Source organism: Diprion similis, chromosome 4, assembly GCF_021155765.1.
Source record: "Diprion similis isolate iyDipSimi1 chromosome 4, iyDipSimi1.1, whole genome shotgun sequence".
In the NCBI taxonomy this organism is placed as follows: Eukaryota; Metazoa; Arthropoda; class Insecta; order Hymenoptera; family Diprionidae; genus Diprion; species Diprion similis.
In genome coordinates this window covers 23,997,183-24,021,833 of record NC_060108.1, presented here as the reverse complement: position 1 = coordinate 24,021,833, position 24,651 = coordinate 23,997,183, and the positions used below count along the sequence as shown (strand labels likewise).

At 43.6% G+C, this 24,651-nt stretch overlaps 1 protein-coding gene across 1 annotated transcript in view; it reads right to left on the bottom strand.

Annotated features, from left to right (window-relative positions):
- Nucleotides 1-1,807: 1,807 nt before the first annotated feature.
- LOC124405677 overlaps nucleotides 1,808-24,651 on the bottom strand; it is a 93,362-nt gene continuing 70,518 nt past the window's right edge. The window contains exons 5-7 of the mRNA XM_046880773.1: nucleotides 4,195-4,439; nucleotides 3,579-3,711; nucleotides 1,808-2,720 (exon numbers count right to left, since the gene is read on the bottom strand). Coding sequence (XP_046736729.1) covers nucleotides 1,924-2,720; nucleotides 3,579-3,711; nucleotides 4,195-4,439 — 1,175 coding nt within the window. The 3' untranslated portion in view covers nucleotides 1,808-1,923. The remainder of the gene's footprint in view (nucleotides 2,721-3,578; nucleotides 3,712-4,194; nucleotides 4,440-24,651) is intronic.

The window sequence follows — 24,651 nt, the reverse complement described above, 5'->3', positions numbered from 1 at the left end:
TCCGATAAGTTTCCATCTTTACCATGCTGCGTAACAATCAAGATTTAAGCCGTAAAAACCGGAAGAAGCTCCACTCGGTTGAAGGTTTAAAAAAAAATTTGGTGCCTGACAATCATTGCCTTGAAATTATTCGAAGTTCTGAAAAACGAAGTGGAAAATATGGAAAACGAAACCGTGATAGTGTCGGATCCCGAGTGATATTTGATCGGTCGTGTATCAATGCGTTACTCTTTTATTCATTCCACCCAATTTGATATGTTGATGGTTATAATGAACAAATATATGTATAGCTGATCATATTATACATGTCTTATAATGCTAATCGTTATTCAACAACGGTTATTTCCACGGGCCGTTGACTCCCTTAACCGATTCGAAAATATTGAACCAAATTTGCATCCTATGAAATATATATATACATGTATATTAGGGTGGTCCTTATTTGGGGTTGGAAAAATTTTTGATGCGTTCGCCCTCCAAATTGGCTCCAAATATGTAGAAAAAAAATCTGTGTAAAACCTCAGCGCTCTATCTTAATGGGAAGGGGTACCCCTGAGGAGTTTCTTTTCTCCCATTTAAATAAAATACTTTTTTATGATACTGTCACTTTCAATTTTTCATTATCACGTTCTGGACGGTAAAAAAATTTGGGACTTGGCACATCTCTTGAATGATATCCTATGGAAGCCTCTGAAAAGAACCGGAAGTTTCTTGGATGCTGTATTATTACGCTTCAAACTATCATATTTGAAATTACAAATCATTTTCAAGAGATGTGCCAAGTCCCAGATTTTTTCAGCGTCCAGAACGTGCTAATGAAAAATCGAAAGTGACAGCATCATAAAAAGCATTTTATTCAAATGAGAGGAAAAAAGTCCTCAGGGGCACCCCTTCCCATTGAGGTAGAGCGCTGAGGTTTTACATAGATTTTTTAAAATATATTTGGAGCCAATCTGGGGGGGCGAACGCATCAAAATTTTTCCCAACCCCAAATAAGGACCACCCTAATATGTATATACTGTATATTTTTGTGTCTATCGATTGAATGCATTATTATTATATATCGTACATGCATAATTAATGATCATCATCAAATTTTATATTGGAGTACGTTTATACGAGTTTAATTCGAACCTTTTTATCTATACAATTGAAATCTGCAGTTATATTTACGTTTTATTAGAATTTTTTTGTAAATTGTCATTTGTATATTTTTAGCTTCTTTTTTTTTTTTAATCTAATCGTGCCTCGCTATAGGACTTATGATCTTAATTCTATAGAGTTACCGGCTACGCTTATTATATTAATTTCCTGCACCATGCTCCATATAAGTAGGATTTGATTATCCCCTCATCTTTTCTCTCCTTAATCCGAATGCAGTACAACTGTATGAGTATATTATAATGTATGTACACTTAACCTTTATCTATTCCTTAAATACTATATAACTATATTTAATATAAACCCGCCGGACGTACACTGAATATACGAATAAATAAATTACACAAGGTATCTAGCCGCGACTTTTTCGAATCGTTATACTTAAATTATCACATGGGTCGAACAGAATCAACCTTCTCACAAGAACTCCAGAACTCTGTCACAAACCCTCCCTTTATCAACAAGTACGTGTGTGTATGTAATCGCATTCCAACGTGTCGTAGCCCGCGGATTACAGGATCAGAGTGATCCCTGCTCACGCAAGCAAGCGAAGTAAGCGATTGTCGACCGCAATGCCGTGCCGTTGTTAATTCCGCCCTTCAACCCCCTCCCCCTTCCCCTCCCCCTACCCCTCCCTCACCATCACCCCAATTCCTATTCCGAGGTGAACCGCCCTCCGTGATCCCTCTTCGAAATTCGGAAGAGCTAGAGCGGCGTTTCGTCCTCGCGGAGTTACCTGGGCGTCGAGGGAGGCGGCGGCGGTCATACGGCACTTCCGGCGTAGTAACCACCCTTCCCGGTGACCCCGGGACCCCGTTTCCGTTTCTCGCACTCCAGGGTGCTGAATGTGTTCTGGGCGATCTGGGACTTCCTTTTCGGGTTCTGGAGCGTCATGCTCCGCTGACTCGAATTCGAACTCGAGCTGGTCCCCGGCTCCGAGACCCCGAGGATGCCGGAGTGGATGGTCCCGAAGTTCTGGTATATGAACTGCGACTGAATCGCCGATACCGTTGTGTTCTGGTGGTGCTTCAACGTTATCGGCACCGTCTGCCCGGCCAGGCTGTTGTACTGGGTGTCGAACCCGAAGGAGGTGTCCAGGAGGCACTCGCCCTTCTCCGCGTACCCGCCGAGTCTGGAGTCCAGGAGGCCTTCCTTGTCGGCGAAGCCGCTCAGCCTCGAATCGACGACACTCTGCTCACCACGACCGGAAAACTCTGTGTACCTTGGCTCGACGCCGACGCCGACGCCGACGCCGACGCCGTGATCCTTGCCGTCGGTAAACGCGATCATGTTTTGCCTCGAACCCGAGAGTATCCTTGAGTCCATGAGACTCTCTTTATCGGCGAATCCGCTCAGTCGAGAGTCGATTATGCTCTGCTCTGGCTTGTCGACGAACGTGAAACGCGGGTCGACGCTTTTGTTGCTGTCACCGTACGCCGGCAACATATTCGACAGGTCGGTTTTGTCCACGTAACTTATCGCCTGTGGATTTGACGCGCATATGTCCGGGGCCGTTTTGCACAGCAGCGAAGTACCTTCTTCCGGCAAGCGTTGCGGGCCTGTAAAAGGATTTTAAGCTATAATTAATTTTCTTTAATCAAGGGTGATTTTGGCGTCTCAATACCAAAGGCAAACACTCTTTCGGACTCTTGTGAGCTTGGTAATCGCTAATAGTTTTAGAATCATATAACAACCACACGTGGGTCAAATTCACCCCAAATGTAATATTTTGCTTCAAAAACGAGTTGCAAAAATTTTTTTTAAATATCTAGGTATTGTTTAAGGATCGCAGAAAAAGATCTCTCAGTATTCCTATCCAAAATCGATTGTTTAGATACCCTGAAACATTGTCAAAGTTATAAAAAAGTGTAAAAAATGTTGAAAGAAGGCGGTCATTTCGCATGAAAAATAGCGCTAACAGGCCCATTTATACGAATAAGTAACTCTACAAGGAGTTTGAAATATGTTTAGAGTGAAATTCACCTCCAGTGAACTATTAGAGTTAACGATCAAGATAAAAAATCCACGTTAACAAATAAACTTCTCCCAAAGTCTGTTCACCAAATATCTGCGAAACATCGCTAATCACATCAACTTCTCACGGATCTTGATCAAATGAAACCACCATTTTCCATTGGCATAGCCCCGACTCCGTTAGAATTTCATTTTGAAAGGACACACGTTTCAGAGACTGCAAGAAGGACGAAACGGGAAGACGAGATAATTCAACCCCACGTCCCGTAGGACGTAAAAGGATCATGCATGGGTGTACGTACCTGTGTTGTAGGTACACGGTCCTCCTCTCTTCTTGTTTGTCTTGAGAAAAGGATTCTGTCAGACAGAGGGCGAGTGGAAAGGAGAAGTTGGTCAGGACGAAGTGATACGTGAATGCGGGACCAGTCGCAATTTGAGCTCACCTTTTGTTGCCTGGTGAAATCCGCAACTCTGCGGTGGTCCAGGAGACTTTTGGTGAGCTCTAACGAGGTACTCAGAGCTGAGGCCTCGCTGTTCCCGAAGCTTCCGTTCAGCCCCTGGTACCATGACCCGAACCTGGAGAACAAAGTGAAACTTTGAATTTTTCGAATGGTCACCTCACCCCATGGCATTGCTTACACAAGCTGCCACTTCACCCTCTGCATGGGGTTTGTCAAGTTTTTTTGAAGCATCGATAACCGCGAGCCAATCCAGGTCACGTGACGTTGCGCCAGTTTCAAGCACCAGCTTTTTTTGTCTCATTCGAGTTTCATAACGCGACTGCACACTCGGACCACCGATTTAAGCCGGTTATTAGTCGACCCTGGCTTGGCGCAGGCTGGTCGAAACTGGAAATCGAATTTCGCGACGGATTATGGCACGCTGCTAACCGACCGAATAGCGCCCTCGATAATGATCGATACCATTCGTGGAACATGGAACACGGCAGTTAACGCAGTTAGGGTGTCGAGCGGTTCATCGCGAATTTTGGATCTGCACATGTGGCGGAAAACGCTCGACACCATCTGTTCCCATGCGTAAAAATGCAATGTCTCTCACCATGTCCTCGACGGTAGGAAAACGCGCCATGTAACCGGAAACCGTCAGCAGCGCTGCAACTTCGGCGAGGATCAGGGCGAGGCCGGAAAGCTGGAGGCACCAGCCGTACTGGTACTGAGGAAGACCGTTCTCGTCGAACTGCGACCTGGAGGTCGAGGGGAAGATGTTGTACTTCCGGGGCAGCTCGAGGGATGCGTCCGAGAGAGCGGAAGCGAGGACGAAGAGACCGCCGCCCAGAGAGAGTCCTGGAACATATAAGTGACGTCAGAATTGCATGATGAGATTGATGAGCGTATAAGAAAAAAAATGCGTGTTGCGATCTTGTCGACTTCCGTTTCCTCTCTGGCGTATCGCCGACCTAACGAGGGTAATTTTGCAGGTAGTGACATCCGTTTTCACGGACGTCTGTATCGCGCGGCGTGAGTTCTACCGGAGTTTCCTTACTTCCTTCCCTTCTTCCAAAGGAAAAATAAAAAAGCACCCCCGAAAGATATGACAAAAACCCTAATGGACTTACAATATAATACAGGTCTTTGGTTTCCAGGCCGAGTATATAGCCGAGCGACGAGGCGTATAGTCGCCTTGCAGCCTGGGGTGAGCCATGGGGTGAGAGGGATTTGGGACGAGAGGATCGAGGGTGGAAAGAGGGGAAACTGCTATCCATCTCGGTCCACGGCGAAGAGCTATTTTTTGCCCCGAAACCCCCGATGTAAATCTGTTCGCTACATTATTAATACAGTCGTTGGTAACAAAAAACGAAAAAAGAAAAAAACAAAAAAAAAAAACATACATTGTTTAGTATTTTATTGCAGACCGACGCTCCGTGTAATTATCTCGTCGGGATATTTATAACCCTATACCGACTATCTATCAGGCCTACTGTTTTACGGTTATGGGAAACTTGACAAGCTGGGAAATTACTCCGTTATACAAGTTGAAAACAATTTTTTTGAAAACATCAAAACGAATACCAGATACTCAATTTCATCTTGACGTTAAAAATGTTTGAATATTTTTCAAATACATTTTTATTAGTATGGGTTCAGAAATAAAAAAAAATCTCGAACATTTTGGTCGGGAATGTTTTTCTCGCCATCTTATTTTATGTTTGCACAGTTAATTGCAATCTTACATTCAGTAAATATAATTAATATAATTCAATCGTCGGTTTATTATGAGAAGTAAAAATTTTGCTGATGCGTCACATTTGAAGGTGTGATTTGTAATTTATTTGTTTATCATTTGTCGCGGAAAGTTATAATATACAAAGCTGATTTAAACTTGAAATGTTAAAATCTTCGTTACAGTCAATCTGTGGTTTAAATGCCAACGCATCTCAGTTATTTGTTCTACTCTCTCATTAATTGTGTTTTTCTTATTTGATAACTTCTATTCTCGTTTCTTCCCTTGTTTTTCTTCTCTCTTTTCCACGAACCCCTGTTTCCGCGTTTGCTGGTTTCACCCTCGGCGTATTCGCTACACAAATGTATACACAAGCCGCAGGTACACACGTAACGGTATATAAAAAAAAAAGAATAAAAAAAAAAAGAAAATGAAACACCGCTAAAAAATAAAACAAAATCACCATGTTCGTGTTTTTTCTTCTTTTTTTACTTTCTCTCACCCTTGCGAAACAGCTTCTTATTCTCAATTGTTGACCTAGTATCGCGGTACAGAGCAATTATTATCGGTCAACATCTTTATTTATACAAGCTTGCGTAAATAAACCATAAAATTACTTTAAGCTGCCAGCTTGTATGGCATTTGTGGGAAAAGTATTCAGAGTTGAAAGGTGAAGAAGAGGGATCAAAAAATACATAAAATAACTCAACGTATTTGAAATGAGGATAAAATTATTATTTCTTCATTGCATATTTGTGAAAACAGATTCGATGGTCTCTGATTGGTGACTGTGTGTCGAAATCGAAATAAGAAGAGAAAGATGATTCAAAAATCGCAGAGTGGAGAAAAAATAGGCGGGATACATTCGTCCGGACTTTTTCAGCGTGGGGCTAAGTAATTTCCGATAAAATTTCCAGGAAACTGCCTTTCAAACGGCGGGCTATCAATCGATGGAATCAGTCATTCGTTCATCAGTCGTTGTGCGAGCTGAATATAAATTGTTGCGATTTTAATTCCGTCTCGAAACGAGCCAATAAACCGGGGGCAGCAAAAAGCTCCCTACAGCAAACGGAAAGCTCGACTTTCACCCCCGTCCGCAGGAAGAAAGCCGCATCCGACCGTCGACTCGTCGTGAGCGAAGCTGAGCTGACGTATATAAAGAAGAAGGTGAACTCGAAATTTGCATAAGCGTCAAGCCGAGCTTACGGCGAAATCGCGCCGTTTCGGAATCAGGTTCAAGATCAATCTCGTCTTCAGATATCGGATATTTTTTTCACCTCAGCGAAGGGTGAGGGGAAAACCGTTCATTTGCATTATTCGGATCCTGCCTATTCCACATCAGACACTCGAGTCCTCGGCCGAGTCTAGGACGAAGCATTTTTACTACGACTCGGGAAAATCGGGCACATAATGGAGAATTTTCCGCCGCGCCTAACTTGCCGCCGAATATCACCGGGGGATCGATTTTCAAGTTGTTTATCTCGAATATTACACTTTCCAACCTGCCGCCCCTCCGACCATCACTTTCGTATATCTTTATAGGCATCGTCAGGATCTACCCTCCAGTAAAACTTCCCGGTTACCCATATATATATATATATATATATATATATATATATATATATATATATATAGCATGGATCACTTGTTGTGTCGCTTAGGAATATTTTCACACCTTTTCAGCGGTGTCAAAAGCAGAAATTCCACTTTTAAACCCGACCGTTAATGCAGGGGAATAAAAATTAATGCCTTTCGGATTTGCAAAGTTGAAAATTGCTCAGCGCTTTCTCACCTGCAGTGACAATTTTTGTCTTTTTGAAATAAAAGAAATCTTTACCGTGAGAACAATTTTGTGAATAATAATAAATCTCATTTCACAAGAAATTACCGGAAGCCGCTGATTTATTTGCTATTCGTATGCTGAGAAATATTTCGTACAATGTACATATAACGGAAAACCATTTGGCAGAGTAAAAGCAGCGAACTCCTCCTTTTCTTTGGCAGAAAGTAATCGAGCTCGGTACATCGTATTTTGGGGGGGGGGGGGGGGGGGGGAGTATAATCGGAAAGAAAGAGGTGAATTCCGTAAAACGCTGCTTAATTCGGAAAACGCGGACTTTTCAATCAGCAAAAAGAAATGTGAGGTAGCTGGAATGTGAATCAACTGATTAGAGGAACGCAAACTTTTGCAAGTGGAATCAGTAAGGGAACGGAATGCGGAAACTTAACCAAACACGTTTCGCAATTGTCTCTGGGTTTTCGGGTAACTGTTGCTAATCCAAACGTCATGTTTGCGCCGGCACGGTAGGGTTGGAAATGATATGGATTAGGCGAGCGTTTCTCAGACTGTTTACCAATTAGTTCTAGTTAGTGATACACGTGTTTCAGAGCCTCTAATGCGGAAGGGCAGCATTTCCGTGACTTCGAGGATCCGACGAGCTCGTGAAATCTGGCAAGAAACGTCTTCGTAGGGTCCAAAGGACGAGAAACGCCGGACTACGTCCCGTGGTCAGTAAAACAGTTTCATGTTGATTCTTGCTGATTGTAGGACAAGAAATGTAGAAACTCGTCAGAGAACATTTCCGAGAATTGGTGGAATGGCAATTTTCAATCGAGTCTTAATCGGTATACGAGACACTTTTTGACTGTTTTGAATACCTTGAGAATAATAAATGGCGGTGGACGAAATGGAGGTCGAATAATGACCGGAAAAAACGTGTCGTTTTTGTTTTTTGCAAAAGCAAAACCGCATAGATGGTGGGAGAGAATTGAGTTATTGGCAAAGATGAATCTGTTACACGCAATTCACTTCGCTCAGCTGTCGTGCTTCGCGGATTTTATGCGACGTCCGTTCAGCTCCGTTGTAATTTTCTTTCTCACCCTAGGGTCGAGTAAAATAGAATGAATGAAACTCGAGGGTGATATGGGTTATTGCTATTTTTGCCGAGTCGACTCAACGCGAGACAGAGCGAGCGAATCTCGCTTATTGAAAGTAGATCCGTGCCTGACACATCTCGATTTCCTTTTATCTTAGAAGTGTTTATTTTCTTCACACGTTTCGTATATTCCGTTTTATTTGTTCGTTGCCATCCCCAACCCGTTTTCACCCCAATCTTAGGGCAAATATTTGCCGTCGGGGGTGGAAGCCCCTCGACCCTAGCAGCCCGGCCTCTTCCACGAAGGGTAAATAACTTTTTTTGCAAGTCAACTGCCAGCCTCAGAATTGAGCACTCGCGTCTCTCGTTCGTTCGCAAGTGTATACAATGTTATATGCGGGCATGGGTTCTGTGTTCGTTGTATATATACATACATTTACACAGCTATATACCTAGTATAAGCTGCGATGACTATTCCCCCCTCCTGCGGAACGTAGATGGTATAGGTATATATTTCTAAGTCCCGTTCAAGGGTTCTTATAACAAACTTTGGTCGTTTCTAGACTCTCGAGGATGATCAATCACTTTTCAAACGAAAGCTCGATTCAAGTTTCAATTTGTACCCGCCCCTTATATATCTTTTTACCAATTCTTGCGAAAAGAAGGGGTTGAGCAGGGGAAAAAACGAACCGCGGTGCTTGGAAAGAAGAGGAAGAAGAAGAAGAAGAAGAAGAAGGATTAAGCTGTTAATGCCTCCTGAACTCCAAGCCGGTTCGATAATGCTCAATACGATACACCAAAGTCGCTAATTATCGCCCCCAACTTTCCCATCGACTGTATATCTGTATCTGAACCGTCCCTGCTGTATTCAACTTGTCCGACTCTCGGCTTTCGATCGATGTAAGAATCAGCCGTCGCGGAATAAAACCGGATTTCCTCGCCTGGCCGAGTTAAGCCGTAATAAGTTAATTATTGGCAAATTGGCTCCACGGTCAATATGAGTTACAGTCAATTAACTGATAACTTGATTAAGTCAGGAGCGCGCTCTTCCTGTAAGATCCTCGACTAACCGTCGCGGCTAATAAAGCTACTTCCGGCAACGCAGAAACTCACTGTGGAGGAAGTTTTCCCCCAAAAACCCCGTAAAAAATGGTTAGGAATGTGTCAATCGGAAGATTGAATTATCGAGGAGAAAATCGAAAAGCAGCAAAGCTAGGACGATGAGACTCAAATCGGAACAGGAACATAAAATTCTTTCCACAATATTTTTTTTCATTCGTTTCCAAACGTCGAAATTCGTGTTCAAGAACCTTCCGTAGACTCCACTGATCAATTCGAATTTCCGGTGCACGGGCGTCGCGACGCAGGGTTGAGGCCAAAGCCGAGGCAATTAAATATCTCATAATCAGTGAGATTATCGAACGTGGTTTAATTTTTTCCCCCGATTCCTTGATCCTTTCCAAGTTTCTTTTTGCACTGTGCTTCGAAACGGCGGCGTGGTGAGTCAGAGTTTGAGCTTCTGACACAAGAGACTTCCTCTTAATAAGAACTTGTTATCGCAAGTTGGACTTGCAGCGGCGTTAATAATGCCGCCTCGAATTGCGCCCAGTGTTAATCCGAGCCGCAAAAAGCCTCATGCCGTTTGCTTTTTTAAATTTCGAACGCGTTTTTGTCCCCATCACGACGCGGAGAATCGAAGATGGAAATTCCGATTCCGACAGCGCGGTGAGATTATTGCTGAGATTAACGGGGGATCGAGAAGCTGAGTGTGGATCGAACGATGCACCTGACGCGAATGCGGTTCGATTCTTCGATCACCGCTGGGTTTAATTACACCCGCCTATCGATAAAGCGACGTCGCAACCCCCCTGATCCCCCTCAACCCCCGTCGGTATTTATCAATGAAACCACCCCCGTCGGGCCTCAAGGCCCGTAAGCTGTAGCCCTACAGCCGAGCGGAGATTCCGCGCTTATTAATTGATTGCGGTCGCCGGTGTCATTTTAATTATGGGCATGAATAATTAGGCACATTCTCCGCCCTGCTGCACCCTGCGGTTGCTCACCCTGTCCGAGTTATTAACGACCCCGTCGATGCTGCCACTGCCTGCCCGACTCGAGCAACATTGTTTCTCCGTTCGGTATTCCGGGATATTGTCAATTTGCTGATAATATCTAACGGAATTTGAGCGCTTCGCTCATAATGCTTTCTATACACATCAGTAACACCCTCACGGAAAAAACTCTTAACTCATAGATGATGCATGATGCAAAAATTTTAAGGTTACGAATTAACACCTAAGTTGGGCGTTTTTTCCGTAAGGATAGAAAAGTGATTACTTATTTTAAGATGCTAAACTCTCGCAAGACACATTGAAACTAATAACTAGAAATATTTGTTGTTTTTTTTTCTAGATCAGGGAAAAAATTTTTTTCCTACTTTTGAAACTTCGTCGTATTTTTGCCAATTTATACGACTTTTGCCGAGGTTTCTAAATCATCGCTCTACAATACCGGTGTAATTAATAAATGCAATCGGGGGATTTATTAGAATTTGAAGATCGTGTGAATTCCTGGCTTAACTGCGTTTGTTCGCGCGTCTCTAGATGGCCGATTAATTAATTTAACTTCTACTACCAGAGCACACGGGAATGGCTTGATTTCAGAATAACCTACTAGCCGTTTCAGACGGAACGTAGAGAATGGAATTACAGGAATCGATTTGCATCCGCAGTGCAAACGGGTAATCGTAGGTATCATATCCATATACTGCAGCTGAAACTCGATTTGTCAAACAGCCGAGCGTCGTTCGCAGAGACATGTTTGGTTTGAAAATATTTCCACCGTTTCAATTTCTACCGACGGAATATTGTATCCGTGGAATTAATCGGTCCTTTGTATTGACCCATCGGCAGTGGAATATGAAAGAAATTCCGTGCTGCCAATTAGAGCGTAATTCTCGCCAGCAGCGTCCAATAAAGACGTAAAATAGTTGGTCCAATGTTGTTAGCAGCGTTATATCGACTCGATATTTTGCTGCAGTATATTACGCCACGTACACTTAATAAAGGATAACAGATGATAATTAAAAACCCTTTCAGGAATCCCCGCATATACGCACCGTTGAAAATAGGTGCAACGGAAACCTTAACAATACTCGATTTCCACGCTGGAGTATGGAAGTTGAATCAAAAATTCTATGCATTTAAATAATGGAATCAAATTTGGACGCAGGTTTGCCCGCAGTGTACCAAATTGGGCTCATTTAAACCCATGCAAAATTCGCTGACGGTATTAATCAAAACAATGAATGTTAACGTTGTTAAACAACTCACGTGAAAAGGTATCGATTTCAAATGCAAACAAAATCGCGACGCACGTCCGCGTAGCGTAAAAATACAACCCGAATGTCCTGTATGCGCGAATCAAAATCAAACAGTTCGTCGCATTTTTTTCCCAAACAGAAATGACGAGCAGTTTTTTGCTGATCGAAATCGTGGAAACGACGACAGTTGCGTTATCGTTATCAAACAGAATTTAATCTCCAATGCGTGCAGTATTTATGTTGGTATAACGTGTATACGGAGGCTGTGTACTCGCGCAAATCGAATGAAACATCTCATCGCCACAATGCCAATGGTGTGAACTCGGCGCTGCTTCTTTCATCTATCAAAAGGTGCGTCTCTACACGATTTCACCTCCGTTTAAATCCGCGGAGACCAATTCTCGGGCTTATTTATCTACTGCTTTCACTTCCAAAATCAAGCAGAAGTGTTGATTTTACATTACTTTCCAATTTTTACAATTCTCGGAAATGGCGTTATTTGTCACATGTCGCAATGGTCATGCCTGGACGCAACAATAGCAAACAAAATGTGTAAGACTTTAATTCATCCCATTTATCCTCCCGAAAAGTAGGGAGAGGGGGGCACGTGGGTGGCTTTAGGAATTCGCGGAGTAAGATTTTATGACCGAGTCGACTTCAGTGACTTAACACACAACTCTGTGTCTGTTTGTGTAGGTTACCGGCACAAAAGAATTGAAGTAAAATTCATCCTCGAGTGTATAAAGCATTAATACGTATAAAAGGAGAAGAACTCGAGGAATTCTGAGATACAGCTGCAGGAGAGGAGCTCGAGCTTTAAGCTTTCAGAAGAAGTTAATATGGCCGCTGCAGATATTATTCGCTTCTTTTTCCCCCGCGCGGCTCTCAAGCTTGCAATAATGTTGTGATAACCGAGCCCGTTATTTTCGAGAAATAAACTACCGTCAGCCGGCATAAAAATGATTCACGATCTATATAAACGCGGCGAAACTATACGTGAATGTAAATTCACGGGGCCAATTAGCTATTGGGGCTCGTTATCAGTCCGGCACATTTTCCACCGAGTTAGTCGCGCGGCCGGTTTTGAGTCGATATGTGCAGGTGGCCCCAATGTTGGCCACCCTCCCCTGCGGTAAATAGGGGCAAGATTTACGGCTATTAGTTGGTAAGGGTTGGTTTTGAATATCAAGCAGCCGACCCCGCTCTGCCGTCTATATCATCGCATCGGACAACCTGCGTTCAGCCTAACGCCACCCTACGTTTCAACCCCTAAATCATAATATCTCAAGGCTTTTGCCATCGGATGTACATATTCTAAATCCAGGAAAATTCCTACTCGTACAAGAGACACTTGCTTCCGTTCTCAATTTTTCGTCTAAAGTCAAAACTCACTTAGTCTTCATTCCGTGATATTTTCATCACTAACCATGTAAACCGAAAATTGTATCTACCTAAGTAATCAAAGCTTGTATTTTAACGACTACGATTCGGCTGGTAAATAATCCTGTATTCGAACAGGTAGTAAAACAATGTTGTCCAACTTTTTTGTCTATACATTTGCAGGCATCTCTTATTCGCGTGAAGCGAATCGTTGGCGACGATCAACGGCAGAAAATTATTTTGAGTGCTTTTTTGTCGGAGACTATTTGAATATTGACAGCGAAACGGTGCGGGGGTAGAAGGGGTTGGATGTGTCCCTGAGGCTTCGGCTTATCGCGAACGATATAGGTGTGTGCAGAAAACGAACGCCGGTGTGTCGAAGGTATATACATACACATATATCTCGGCACAGTTTACATATTGACAAGGTGCTTTCACGGAATTCATTCATTTTCATTCTCTCCCATAATACACCTACACATCTAGTTCCATGCCATCGGCATCATCATCCAAATAAAATATTTCGACCGGTTTTGATACCACTAATCATGCTATTTACTCCAAAAGCGCGAGAAACAAACTCGCTACACAATTATTTACGCTCCTAAGTGTACTTATCAAATGAAATTTGGGGAAACCTACGTAATTAAATAGCGACCCGTTTCCTAATCCAATACTTAACTCCCTCGCAGTAATTATCCAAAACTTTACCTCGCTAATAGAACGCCACGGGTTAATTGAACCGAAAAAAATTTGATCCACTGGTCGGAAATGGAAAAGCTCTGGGCAAATGAAGGCCAAAAATTCCTCATATCAACTTGATAGAGATTGACTTTTATACGGTGGTACTTCGGACAGTTGTTTTTGCGTGTTTATTTTTTATTCAGGCTCTTTTTTTTCTTACTATGCAAAGCTGAAACACTCTAGGATGCAAGGCATGCACTCGATGTTTCGATGCAGTATGTAAACCGCGGAAGCATCGACGTCAGCTTGCGGTGTATGAGTCATGACAGGCAAATAATTGCACAACCCGTCGTGCCCACGCCGGTGCATCTTTTGTCGGGGATGCAATTTGTTGCGAAATATATACCCACCCGAGGGTAGCCGCGGGGTTCACCGAGTGCATTTATAACCCGCTGCGAAAGTGTGAAGGGGAATATAAAATGCCCTGCAACAGTTGACGCGCTTCTCGAGGAGTTGGAAAATACCGGAAAACCAGTTTTTGATTCGGCAGCTCCGAGTCCCGCATTAGAGAATTCTTATTGTTAATTACCGACGTATTACGGTTGCGATTTGAATTACTTATTGAAGAAGAAAACTTGGCTCAATTTTTCTTAAAAATCAGACCTAATTTATGATAAAAATTGCTGGGGTTAAGCCGATTGTACGGAATTCCAATTCCGGGCGTCGGCGTTCGTATAACTTGACAGAATTTAATAAGGATATATACCGTGTGGGCGGAGGAAACTTTGTCACGAGTTTTGCTAATTCATTAATTATGGAAGTCTGGTCGCCAAAGGCTAGAGATACTCGGCGAAGTTAACGCCAAGTATTCCGGCAAGCGGTTATGTTATATATTATACAGCGACTGGATCATGATTTATAACCGTGGAACTTTTCCGGTTATAAAATACCTCGAATGTCTCTGTATAAATAACGTATCGTGCGTCGATTGTGTCATCGAGATTTCTGTCTCTATGAGTCATCTCATCGCAAGATTCACAAGATTTACGATAATCTCATCATACGCATCAAGTATCAGTGTTCAGACCGTACCAATCCTTACCCTCCCATGTCCACGCGTACTTTCTACCCCATCTGATACCCGAAATCTCTACCGATCGTACCGCTACCAACAAGCCGCGGTAAGTTTAAGCGCGATCGCGGGGGTAAGCGATTGGCTGGATCATCGTTAGCCGCAAAGATGGCGCTGATCGTTGGAAGAATAAATAACTGACCGGGAATCGACGCTCGGTTAGTCAGTCTGATTCGAGTCTCCGGCCATTCCAGTCGCGCTCGGAACTCTCTTGTTCTCTTCCTCTCCTCTCCAATTTAAATGGTAGCTTTTCGCCAGCCGATCGAACCTCCGTAGATTCGCGCCTTCGGCCTCTGAATCTCACGGCAGCTCTCCACTTGCGAGACACAAGCATTGATCGTACACTAACACCTCATATACTCTTGACACGACTTTACTATTGTAGTAATAACGGGTTTTTATGTCTTAGCGGATTTTCCCCCGTGAGCCAATAAATTGCAACAATTTCTCTTGGCTCTATTGAGTATTTAGACAAATTTATTCCGTTCCATATTTTATCCTCCAATCCTTATTTCTTTTCATAGTTTTCATCTAGAATAACGGAAGTCTTCCATGTTGGAAAGTTTTCCGACGCTACAATCAGCATTTCTTTTTTATAACATCCGCTCACCGTACACCCTTCATTTGTCGAGAATGGTGGTTTTCTTAATCAGTAAAATGACACATCCAGTCCGACATCCGGATCAGTGCCGATCCACATTTGTAATCAGCACACGCAGCTGTAACACTCACACCATGAAGTTAGGGACAGGTACACGTGGGTAAATGGAAATTGAGGAAGGGTTGGGAGAGCGAAAGTTGACAAGCGTGGTGAAAGTCGCACATTCGGGTTTCAACCCTCGGTCCTCGGCCTTCAGCCCACGTCACATTCAATTCGAATAACCACCCTGGCCCGCCATCTTCCCATGCCCCATCCACCGCCCTCCCGTCAGTCATTCAAACTTTATCCACATTCTCTTTCCTCCAATCTCACCCTTGCGTTTTTCCGCCAACCGTATAACTCAGCTTTTTCAACCCACCCCTCTCAGGCTCGATGTGTGATGTCTCACGTAAACGCGGGAACAATTTTGTCTGCTACATCGAATGTCACGGGGGAATTATTACTTGACCGATTGAGATGAGATTTCGGACCAAAAGGTCTCAAAAACATCGTGAATGCAAGTGCATTATTTGTACCTGTAACAAACTTTGGCGAAGGCTGGATGTATGTTCTTCTTCCGATAATAAAATTCGCAGTGTATCTGAACGATCTACGAAATGTTGGGCTATTGGGGTAGGATATCAGAGAGCGTTGCTACCCTTGCGTGAGGTAAATTTGATCTCTCGAGAATCAGGAGAGTTGGCTGTTTCCCCTGTGATTCCGCCGACGGGCGAGTCGAACCTGCAGCCAACGGGATGTTTCGTGATAGCGTTAATAGATACGGCGTGGAGGTGAGAGGGAGGAAGCTGCGTCAGTAAGGGTGCGTTGCGTATCCTGCGTCAAGGACTGCAGTTTCAATCTGTTCGACGCCTGCCGGCGGAGCTTCAGCGGCTGATTTCATTATCCCGACAATCATACAGTTCGTATATCCCCCTTTTTTCTCCCACGGACATCCGGGTAATTGAAATTTTTCTTTTTCTTCTTGCTATTTCATCCCCCTGCCACCCTCCATTTTCATTCCTTTCCTTCCGTTTATTTATTCCCGTGCGCGCTGATTGAGGAATTTTTTCGTTTCATTCGATGGCCTCTGGATCAATCAACTCGAGATTACCGAAGCCTGGGTGTATCTAGGCAAACGGAAATTAATCAAGACCCGGGCCTTCCAGACTTCCCTTCGCTCTACGTTAACCCGGATCTGTATATCCGCTGCGTATGATCCGCCATTCTGAAGTTGAATTACTGCACCGCGATACTCATCGTTTCCGTCGCACGTGTTCCGCACGTTGCGTGTCACGTTGAACCCGTTACGAGGATCGGATAAAACTCTCGAGCTTGAGCTCTCGTTAATTAAAATCCACCATTAAATATTCTTTGATCTCCTTCGTCAAGGTTCAAAAGAAGAACGAATTGCGGTCTCATCTCCTCGACTTGCGCAATCGATAAATCCCTTTCCAAATTACATGGTCATACAATTCTGTCACACTTTCATTTCAACATCAAGTCTTGGAGAAACGGCTGCGGAATATGATGAATGAATTCATCGGTGTGTGAAAAAATTCACCATCTTAAGCTTACAGGAAAATTTTACTCCAGCGCTTAACATCTTTCAAATTGTTAAACATTTCAAATGTATTTAGTTCATTCATCCTCTTCGGACATACGAAAAACCACGCGTCATTACACGCTAAGTTTCAGTGACTCGTTGGTCCCCGATAAAATCGAGCGATCAACCAAAGGCTCATCGGTTAATCAATTCCATCGCGACTAATGACCTGACGTTGAAGTAGTTTGAAAAGGTGTTAACACATCCTCGTGTAATAATTTTTCATTTAATTATTGGTAAAAACTTTGCTGTTGCAGCGAAAGAATTTCTCTTCTTTTTTTCTCCCTCTCTTGTTTTCCGACAGAATCAAATTACCGTTACGTCGGGGACTGAGAGACACACCGATTGGATGGTGGATCCCACCTTCGCAGCATCGTTCGATGCACACAAGCCAGGCTGAACAGCTCCGTCTATGTGACGTACTCCCATGATCAAAGTTGACAAACTTGATTTCCTCGCCCTCTCACATCCTCGCTCCTCCTTTATATTGCGCAGGTAGAATGAGGAACGCTACTGTACAGGAGGTACATCGCGCAGGCGGCAATCTTACCCAATCAAACTTGTGGCGTCGCCGGACTTCCGGAAGACCCCGTCGATATCACGTAGAACAGGGATATAACACGATCCTCTCTGTCTATACTCGCCACTTTACTTCCGAGGTTTTCATCTCTCGACACGATTAACTTGAAAATTTTTGACATAATAAGCAGAGTTTTCGAATTTGAATACCCGCGAATTTTATTACCATCGCAAATTAGTTTAGAGAAGTTATAAAAATTCATCAAATTATCATTTTCATATGGTCGTCACGTGATGGGTCATACATTGCTTATCAGGTAATCCGTTCAGAAAATCTTCAAAAGATGTTCAATGCTGCACTTTCATCTCAAAACTATCTGAAACAAGCTCGAAATAATTTTCCTTCAATGTGCAGAATATAATAAAATAAAATAATACCAAAAATTGAATTCCAGTCCGAGTTTCCGTTTCCGTTGGTAAAATCTAGGCTTCAGACCTTCATTCCATCCGGTATAACGAAGGATAGGAACGAATCACGAAGAACCTTCGAAAAGGGCAAAACCGTAGATTCAACCTTCGGCCGGCAAATTCGATCCGATTTTTCGAGAACCAACGGCGTCTCCGGCACGTAATGCCCGCTCTGTGCAGCCATGGAAACCGCAGGGCAGCCGCACCGACCGCGTGGTCAGTTTTACGCCAGAGCAATGCAGCCTTCGACCTCTGCCGACGCCCCCCTGCGGGCTCCGCTTTGCCTGCCCTCCAGCCGCAGATATCTCCCACGGGAACCTCGCTTCGACCCCAAACCGCAGGGTGAGAACTCGCCCGGCTATCTCACGCAGACCAAAACGTTGCAGGGAAACGTAGCGCGCATTTCCTGAGGACATAGACGAAAAGTAAGGCTACAAACCCGCGACGTTGTCGATGATCGTCGATCTTCCTCAGGGATCTGGGTGTACAGGATCTGGGCGACGGTAACCTCCTCTAGTTTTTCACTAAAAAAAAAAAAAAAAAGAAACGCGTCTCGTTCGACAGGCACAGAAGCTGTGACATAGAAATGCAAGGCACGTTTTTAGAGCAGCTTGTAGGTCGGTTTGGCAGTGTCGTTGATTGGTAATGCTAATGCTGCGGCGGGTGATCAAACATTCAGGACCGCGTCAGCATCGAGTTGCACTAATTGGCAGCGCGGATAGACCAAGGATATCGCGTTTCCGCAAATTGCGGGAAGGCCTCTCTGGCATCGGGTTGCTCGCCTCTAGCTTGCGACAACTATCAATAGGGTAGACCTATCAGAGCGGGTGGTATCAGATACAAGAGTCTTCGGGGTCTGGGGCGAGCTGGGCATAAATTACACAGCCGGTGTATGCAAAGATGAGAGCCAGCGGTACACCTATAGGCCTGAGATATGTAGCTCCTGGGTCAAGTTGTTTAACCCGTCGACCATAAAGTCTGGCAGTGCGGTGGAAATTTATGCCCAAATTCATACACGCATACAAAGAGAAGATCCTCGGCTTCGTCCACGTGAACTGATTCGAAGTTGCAGTCTCATATCAAATTCATGAACAAGTCGCGGGCATGTAAATTCGCCAGGTCGACTTAAATTCGTCCTGTAGGATCCAGCCTGCTAAGTTCCCCGCCCTGTGTTCATCCGGGAACCAGATATCTATATGTATGTATAATATACGCCATCTTCCTTTCTGTTCAAAAAAACTCACCCAATTTACAGTTACAATAGTGATCCCCTTGACTAGAAAAAGCTTCTTCAGCTTGCTGTATTCATATTATGATTACATAGCCAAGCGCTGTGAATGATCCGTGATCAAGGTAAGATGGATGCAAATTAATATCAACTATCTAAAAACTGTCAACAAGAGTTTCACTGTTTTTCCTTTTTTTTTTTACATTTATTTTCACAATTTGCAAAAAATTTAACGCTCAAGAAAGTATGCTTGACAGCTTTGAAAACCCGTACCTGATTATTCAAAACTGTGAATAACAGCGTAAATTGGGTCTCGCCAAGATGACATGTTACACTCGCCAAGCTCTGAGAATCGATCGCTGTACTCCGAGCTGCTCGCGTGAGGCTTGTTACACTAATTAGAAAATTTGCTGCACGGCAACCGTTGACTCCCGCAATTCTTAACGAGGCGTTTCAGCTTCGTCAGCTTACAACAGAAGAGAGAGAGAGAGAGTAATAGAGGGGGGGGGGACCTCTACCTCGCGTCGAGTGGAGTTGGCAAGTGGCAATAGTAATGAAGTCTCGGCGCTGCTTTGCCCGCCGGTGTTACGTCGTCCGGGGTGTAATTAGTCGCCGAACTTCCGCACCCTCGAAAACGAAGCGGTCATTCCCTATCGCGGACTTCCACTCGTCGAGCCCTCTTCTTTAAAATCGTATCTCCTTCCGGTGAGCGATTTTCGCCTCGACGAGATACGGTGAACGGAAGAGTTACATTCGGCGTTAGGGTGAATGAGGACGTTGGAGGGCGGGTTTGAAATTCTGGAAGAACGGAAAAGCTGCAAAGGAAAAGGGAAAAGGAAAGTTCTAAAAGTGCGAAAATGAGAAAATTTCAAAAACTGAAACATCGAAATTCTTAGTGATTAAAGATTTTCAGTTCCGTTGATTCTTGGCTTGGAAATATTTCACCACTTTGATCTTTCTTTGTTTTTGATTTTCGCTATTATTACGGTCGGAATCCTGGTAGATTTTGGGTTTTTCTCATTTTTTAGACCCACTCATTGAGTGAACTACGCTGTGTGTGTATATTTTAATTTTCGGAAGTTTGCTTTATCGGAACTTGAATTTTCAAAATTTTGCATTTTAGAACTTAGAACCGTCGGGTTTTCGACCATTCGAAACTCTCTTGTTCCGAAAAAGTTTGATTTCTTTACGACAAATTTCGCTACCAAATAATTCGGAATTAGGTGCGTTTGGAACTTTGGAAATTCGGTACTTCAGCCTCGCCCCGACGTTGGAAATCAAGCTCGGATAGCGGATGCTCCTCATCATTTAAAGATACTTCGTTGACGGTTTCGTTTTGCCGCGTGTCGAATTAACGAAACGTCGTGGGACTGGATTATTCTTTCAAATTGTATAAAAAAAGAAGCACCGAACCTACAAAAAACCGAAATTTCGATTTTTCAAACGTACCAATTCTTGGCCATCAAGTCACGTCAGCCTTGCAGCCATTGATAAATGCTCACCTCTTTTTCATTCGACGGAAGCATGGAATCCGTTGTGTTCCGGGATGGAGAGTAAAAAGCGGAATTGATTAGCCGCGTTTACGGGCCGTTTTGACGTTGCGGTGAGAAACGAGTGTTCGCGACATCAGCAGCGGTAAGATAGTGAGATGAGGGAGGTGGCTTTTCCCGTATACAGAAACAAGTTGTTTTGCTGACTGGTAAAATCAGTCCACAAGCTATTTTACCCGTATTTCCCTTAAAGAAGACTGGCTGCAGAACGGAAGATCGAGTCCCTCTTCTTGCTAGCGCAGTGATAAAGTCACGCGCAGGCAGCAGTTTTCGAAATAATATACTGTGTATAATGCGCAGATGTACATATACCGTGTACATAAATTCTTTCCTCAAGTACGGCTTTATTTCTTATACTACCCCCGGTATCCGAGTCTTATTTAACACACCCCGACCGTCGGAGACAGTGGAAAGCTTCGCCTCGCGTTCCATCGATCATTGTTACAGCCTTTGAGGCCACGTTATAGATACAAGTGGATGATGCTGCTGCGCCAGCGAATAAAGCGCAAAACTATGCGATACACGTATTGGTGAAAAAATAATAGAGAAAAGACGGAAACCGAAAGAGGGAGGAAAAAATAGAAAAATGAAATTGAAAAACAGGGACGTGAGGAAGACAGAAAACGAATCGGCGGTTTCTCCTCGAAGAGTCGCGGGGCTGATATGAGAACCTTGGATTTAACATTTTAATAAAAGGCGCCGGTTTCGTCTTCTTCCTTCGCTCGCGTCCGTGGCACCCTGGGCAAAACCACCCCCGATGAAGCGATGTCTTCGCCGCCGAGAAGCCGGCCAAACTTCGACGTCGGGTGCCATGCTCTCGGCTTTTCACAGAAATGAGCTCCCTATGCTAAGCAGGGCTTCTTGCCTAGTTCCGCTTTGATTGATGCAGTCGCACCCCGCTCTTCGAGCTTTTATTAAATCAGGGCGCCCTGCGAATACTCTCGACGCGATTTATATGATTATACATTGCACTGTATTATATATCGAGGGTATAATGAACGGCGTGTAATTAAAATATGAAATCGAGTTTCGCTCACGCAGCTACACGTGGCTTCCTGTAATAATAACTTCTCTTATAAAGCTGGCGCCGTGCCGAGATTCGATCTTAAAATTGACCAGAGTTACTTGAAAACCCCAGATTGCAGGGAAGTATCTAATTAAAAGGTTCGAAAGCTTCCGACCATAGATATCGAGCTGCATCGAGTAACCTTATACAAGTTCTCCAATAAAAATAAAACGAAAAGGTCCCAACGCTTGAATTAATATCCCAACCTTCGATCCTGCACGCGCATTCGTTCGTACCCCTTATATACTTTCCTTTTTTCTCTCTGCCAGCTTTCCTTTCAATTCTCTTTCTTTTCTCTTTCGATCCTAGAAATTCTGTGTCTACGTATAATGAATCGAAATCTCTAGTTTTTTTTTTTTTTTTTGGTATACGTTTTACTCTATTTCGATATTTTTTTTTCTACTCTTCAATCCGAGTGCCTGAAAGAATGTTCAATTATGCAGAACTCGGCCGAAGTTTGGTTTGCGAAAGCAGCCGAGCGTCCGTTTAGACGGAGTGTTGAGAGAAGTTCAAATTAATATTCGACGCCGAACATTGTAAATCAGCTGTATAAGTATATACACCGTTTTTCTCCACATTTTTCCAATATAATTACCAAACATTGCCTTTTTTTCCCGCCTCCCTCAAATTATTGCCGATAGATCAACCCAAATCGATGAACATTCCCTTATTTTCGAACACAATTTATAATTAATTATCTATCCCAGAAATTTGCATTTTCCTCCATCTTTTTTTATTTTCTTTTTTTTTGGGGGCGGGAGGGGGGGGGGGGTTTCTTTGATTATTTCGGATTAAACAATATCTTAAAAGTTATTCGAAATCTCTCTCCTCTTCGCGGATTTTCTCCGACCTACACATATAGCTGGAAGCTATACTGATGCAACGATCAAAGCACACGCCAGCGTGTTCTCTTATGCTGAACGTGAAGGAAAACGAAAGGAAGAAGAGCTGATGGGTCAGGAGCGTAAAACTTTTCCCTCGCCATTCCGCAGCTCGAGCGCGCGCGGAAGGTTGAAGCTAGTTTTTCCCGTGCCGCGGTCTGGCGTACTTCTTTTTTTTTTTTTATCTTTCCCTTCTTTTACTTCCCCCGTTCTTTTTTTCTTCTCTTTTCTTTTCTTTTCCCTCTTTATCCTCCCCCAGCTCCTTTCGTACTTTATCTCCGGCCAGTAGACGGGGAGCCCTTTTGGTCGACTGCACGTTGCTTTTAGAGCTTCTCCGTCCCCCCGCGACTTCCACCCCCGTCGGCTACTGCGGTTCACCGCCACATCTTCGCACCCCGATTATAGGAAGGTTGCACGAACCGTTTTCTCCGCGTTGACTCCGCCAGCCGGCAAAGCATCCTGCAGCCCTGCAGCGTCATATAATATCAGAGCGAGCCCGAGATGCACGGGGTGAAAATAAACCCTCGAAACCCCCGAGGTCCTTGAGCTCCGCTTCGTCTCCTTCTCCTCACGACCCACCCTTCATCCGAACTACAAAAGCGACGATTTAGAGTCCTGTGCACCTACCTATTCTCGGCGTCAACGGCCCTTCGAAGGGCGAAAGAAACGCGTTGCTCACTTGGGGTGGAAGAAGGAAGTCGGTTACGCAATTTCAGAGTTTCCCTTATAAATATAAGCACAGAATTTTTCACTTGCGGTAAATATTTTTGTATCTTAGCATGCGGTAGTCCGTGTTTTGTCAAATTCATTCCACTTTTTTATTTTTTTTTTTTTTTTTTTACGACCGGTCAAAACAATAATCTAACCCGAAAGTTGTCCGTTGATGTGGAAATTAATCGCGTTAGAGTTTCTCGCAGATTTTTTCCACGCGAAGTAAGAGGGTGCCGACTTCATTAAGGGGTTCATAGGGGGTGGAGGTCGATTATTACATTGATCTTGAGGATTCTAGTGCCGGGGATGTGTGGATGTGTTCACTTCTGCAAACTTCTGTGAGTCTTTCGTGATTGAAACGATTCACTTTGATTTTTTTTTTTTTTTTTTTTTTTTCGCAGATTCAGCGGGATTTTATACGACTAGACGATTGCAGGGTGACAGTGAGTGGTTTCAGAAAGCTTCTAGTCTTAGTTGCCGCAGGATAAATAAATCGGGGGATAAAGTCGTGTAATAAATATGCCAAGATTGTCACTCTCCGGTTTTAGGAATTCCGCGGAAAGCATCGTTGAAGACATTGTAAGCTGCCGAGGCGTGTGCAGCGTCATAAATAACGAATGATCTCCCACATCGCTATTCCCTGTTACTTGACGGATAAAATTAACGAACAGGGAGATTAGAATTTTGCATTCGAACGATTGTCGCAAAATGATTAATACCGGAACGTTTAATCAACTTGGATCCGTTCCATTTTTTACGGTCATTGTTATAATCGATAGTCGATAATCTATACGTTGATAATCATCCTCCGTGTGCAGATTTTTGCGAACGGATATTTCGCAGTGATTGACAAGGATGTACTTCAACCCTACGGAAAAGGGAGATTAATCGCATGTTTAACGTTAAATCGACGGCCTGTCACTTGCGATACGATAGTCGATTATCGATAACCCCAATGGTGTAAATTTTTTTTATTCCGTTTTTCTCCCATTGTTAATCGACGCTGTCTTCACGTAGACGTTCATGAAAATTGTCAAACCTGCTGATCGTAAAGTCAAGAATCAATGCGAAGGTAGCTACTTTAAGTAGTGTCAAATCGCAACGGCTAATAAAAACGCTGCTCTTTCGATAAGACGAACAGCACACACAATTGTCGCTAAAATTCTTGCCAAGGGTAGAACACTTCTAATCTGATCTCCGCACCGGCAGTGAAATGGTCGTTGAATTTAATCACGGTCAATGTGGAAGAGGAGCCAAACTGGTAAGGTGTTTTTT